We start from the raw sequence: 3,978 nt of genomic DNA, 5'->3' as shown, positions 1-3,978 counted from the left end.
TCATGCGCACACACACACACACACACACACACACACACACACACGCACACGCATGCACCCCTGTCCTACACAAATGGCCTGAACATGGCAGGGGTGGCAGGTCACCTGAATAGGTCACCTGACATGAGGGACATGGAGGGCAGAGGGGGCTGTGCCTCCTGTTCACAGACTAACTAACCTGCGCCCTGGTTCTACGTGGGAAACTGAGCCAGGGCCCCTGGGTGCAGCAGGGCTTCTGGGGTTCAGGTTGATGGCGGTTCCTGTCTTGGATCCTTAGATCGATTGGGGACTGTTTGTGGCTCTCCTGCTCCTCCCCAGCTGGAAAGTGCGGGGACAGAAGGCATAGGCCTAGAGAGGGGGGACCCATGGGCATGGAGTCCAGGCTGGCCGCTGGCAGCGCTGTACGGCAGAGTGGGGTTCCCACTGGGTTTCTGAGGCTGTAGCTCCACGGAGGCAGACAGCCTCATCTTTGCCCCAGAACCACTGGCCTTGCCGCTAGCAGCTCTGTGTGTGCCCACCGTGCCACCAGGGCTCCTCAGTGCATGTGGGCAGAGAGTGGCTTCTGGCGTCCTGGGTTCAAATCCAGCCTTCGGTGAGGCAGCAGGGGTTCAACTGCTCAGACACTCAGTTTCCCATTGCTAACCTGGAGAGGATAAGGCTGGTCTTAAAATGCTCTGACTTATACCTCAACTAATGGACGCCGCTTGGTATTTGAAGAACAATGATTTATGTGTGTGTGTGTGTGCACCAAGTTTAAAGATTCATAGATTAAGGATGAGGCAGGATTGGGAAGACTCCTAGCCAAATGGGAAGGTTGGCAAAAAGCTGGCATCCAACCTTGAACACCTGAAGCCCACTTGCCCTCTCTCCCACCATCTGCTGGTGATCCTGTTGGCAGCCCTGGTGCCCCAGGACCAGCCCCACCCCCACCCCAGCATCCCTTGGAGGCACCAGCAGGAGTTACACAATTTGGCATGAACCAGCTGTATTGGAAAAACCCCATCGATACACAGACACTACATGACCCTGCCCTGGCACAGCTGGCTGGCTGGGGAATGGGCCCCAGGGATGTAGGGGCACCAGAGTGGGCAGGCAGCCTGCCAGATGGCTTGAGGCTTGGAGAGTGGCAGGGTGCAGAGGGGTTTCACCCTCACAGCTCTCTGGTCAGGCCTCCCTCTGCCCTGGGGCAGTACCACCTGGAAGGGCAGCTTTATGATTTTTCCCTCGGTCTTCCCCTCCCCTTGGCCAAGGAGCCCCAGTCCTGGGTCCCCCGCCCTGCAGCGATTCCACAGATCAAAGGGTTTGTCTGTCTGTCCTGCAGATATTAGCCCAGAGGTTCTGCCTGACCCTCCCCCATAGGGACTTCGCTGGGACCCCTCTTTCCCCACCCCAACCCCTCTAGTCTGGACTAATGAAGAAAGCCACATCTGGAGCTGGGGGCTATGGGTGAGGCCAGGGGGTCCCAGGCCTGCTCTGGGCAGAGCAGAAGGCCCTAATTTGCTGGGAAGACCCGCCTGGGGCCCCGGGGTGTCAGGATCAGAAGGCTGGGTTGAGATGTCTGGGGGCTGTTGTGGTGAGGGTGGGAAGGCTTGTCTGCGGCCAACTGTCCCCAGTCGGGCAGCTGGTGGTGGGGGGTGGGGGCGGCTCAGATTTTTATCTCCGTCCGGAAGGTCTGCTGAACGTGCTCTGGGTGCGGGTGGCGCCTTGCGCGGATGGTGAGGCTGCCGTCCTCCCGCAGGGCTGAGGTCACTGATGTGGGGTCCACATCCTCAGGGAGCTGGCACTTGTGGGCGAAGGTGTTCATGACGGTGCCATCAGCCGCCAGCTGGGGAAGACGGGGTGGGTCAGTCAGGCTGCCCCACCACTGTGCTGTGTGCATCAAGCCCCACACTCCTCCTCTGGCTGCTTCCCGCCTCCCTAAGTCGAGCCCTGCCATCCCAGGCTGAGGGCTAAGCAGGGACAGACAGAGAGTAAGCGAGAGGCCTGGTGCCGGAGTGACTCAGCATGTGGGACCTGGCGCAGCCCCGGAGGAGTGGGCAAAGACAAGAGCCGTGTCTCCCCGGACACCCACATGCACTGCGTGTCCCCACGTGGGGCTGGGCCAGTGGCCCCTCCCCCCAGCTCAGCCAGTACATTGTGTCCAGAGGTGTTTCGGGCGGCTGAGTCACCGGAGGCAGACAGGTGGGGTGGGGGGCACAGCTGGCCAGTGCTGTCTGCTGATGCTGGTGCCTGTAGATCTTGACCAGGCTCCCTCACTCAGTTTTGGGGGTACGTGGGCTGTGGGGATTGGCGGCGGCGGGGAATCTGGACCAGATCCGCTCCTCCTCCAACACCTGGGGCTCCCATCCCACCTGGGGCAGCATCCCTGCCCAAGGAGGCCACACCCTCCTGCTGGAGGCCTCCCCACCCCTGAGACCCAGACCTAGTGACACAGTGACCCCGAGACATGTCGGTGGAGGGAATGTGGGGCTTAAAGTCCTGGGGACCCTTTGCCCTGCTTTGAGCCTGATCTGAGGGTTCCAAAAGGAGGCTCGGCCTCTGATTCCAGTTGGACAGAGCTTGAAGGTGTGGCCGGCAGGGACCCTCCTGCCCCAGTATCCCCTGCTCTCCCTTCCTTACTGCCATCCTCCTCTCTCCCAAGCCAGGTCCCAGCCCTGGGCTCTTGGGGACACGAAGAAGGAACCTGGGAGGACTGGGGCAGAGAGGGCCAGTCAGGGGTCCCGTGGCTCATGAACAATGAAGGGCAGAGTCCCCAGCTTATTCTTGGGGAGTCCTGGGGCAGGAAGGGACACTGGTCTGGGTCTGGGGTCCCAGAATGCAGCATGAGGGTAGGGCAGGGGTGGGATAGGCACAGGATAAGGACAAGAGTCCAGGGGGTGGGGGTGGAGGCCAGACTCACCTTCTCGGCCCGCACTTCGATGTGGTTGTTGGAGGTGGTGACAATGATGTCTTCGGGCGAGAAGTCACTCACGTCGACTGCAAACTCATAGGCATTTCCAAGGCTCTTGATGTTGCCCGGCCCCCCAGGACGGGCTGTGGGAAGGCAGCCGTGAGCTGGGCCCCGCCCGGGGAGGGCTGGCTTCCAGAACCTGGGTCTCTGGCTTGTTGGAAAGATGTGGCTCCCCGGACCTGGCTTCCTTCTCAGCTGCTGCCCTTACAGCCCCTCTGCACTCCCCTCACCATTTACTTCCAGGGAGCCTATCTCTTCCTGGCCGGAGACCAGACAGCGGGTGTGTGACTCCGTGGAGAGCACCCCCACTCCAGGCCTGGAGCCTGGGGAATGCCTCCAACCCCGCAGTCCCGCCCAGCCCGCCAGAGGTCCAGCTAGGCCCCGGCCACAGCTGCGGCCACATGGGACCACTGGGGCCGTGGCTGAGCCCCGGGGTCACAGATGTCTTGGAGGCCCACCTGTGCTCACAGCCACACCTGTCCTGGCGGCCACTTGGCTGCAGCTGCACAGCACCGGCTCTGAGCACACCCCTACCTGTGCACCCACCTGCCCGCCTGCTCCTCAGAGCCCCCACACTTGCCTGGGAAGGCCAGGGGCTCCGAGGGGGGCCGCATGAAGCTGCCAAAATCCTCAGAGAACATGCTCAGGGCCTTCTCCATGGGGGGGTCTTGGGCCGGGAGGGCTCGGGAGGCCGAGGAGGAGGAGGAGGAGGAAGAGGAAGAGGAGGAATGGAAGCTTCTCTCCGCTCGGAAGGTGGAGGAGGTTCGGTGGCTCATCCAGGGCGGGCAGCCGGGCCCTGTCCAGCCGGCCGGTTGCACAGGAAAGGGTGTGGGCCGCAGGCCTCTGAGGGAACGTGTCGGGGGCCGACTGCCGGCGCTTTATAAGGCTGGACAGTCCCTGGGCCCCCCGCCAGCCCCTACCAGCTAAATTTAGGCCTCTTGCAGGGGGCTGGAACGCTTCTCCACCGAGACTGCCCTGCTGACAGGCGGTGCACGCAGGCCACGCTGAGGTCACCGCCGCTGCCTGAG

The 3,978-nt window shown here is 62.3% G+C and overlaps 1 protein-coding gene across 1 annotated transcript; it reads right to left on the bottom strand.

Moving 5' to 3' along the window:
• Positions 1-968: 968 nt before the first annotated feature.
• HSPB7 (heat shock protein family B (small) member 7) lies at positions 969-3,796 on the bottom strand. The gene is made up of 3 exons (XM_004705162.2): positions 3,531-3,796; positions 2,900-3,033; positions 969-1,825 (listed from the first exon to the last, which is right to left on the bottom strand). The coding sequence occupies exons 1-3, from the start codon at positions 3,724-3,726 to the stop codon at positions 1,646-1,648; spliced, it is 510 nt and encodes a 169-aa protein (XP_004705219.1). The 5' UTR covers positions 3,727-3,796; the 3' UTR covers positions 969-1,645.
• Between the last annotated feature and the right edge of the window lie 182 nt (positions 3,797-3,978).

This window comes from Echinops telfairi, unplaced genomic scaffold (genome assembly GCF_000313985.2).
Source record: "Echinops telfairi isolate 266 unplaced genomic scaffold, ASM31398v2 ScPeMD7_7457;HRSCAF=8495, whole genome shotgun sequence".
NCBI classification, from domain to species: Eukaryota; Metazoa; Chordata; class Mammalia; order Afrosoricida; family Tenrecidae; genus Echinops; species Echinops telfairi.
The sequence above is the reverse complement of the archived record's forward strand: the minus strand, read 5'-3'. Positions and strand labels throughout refer to the sequence as shown.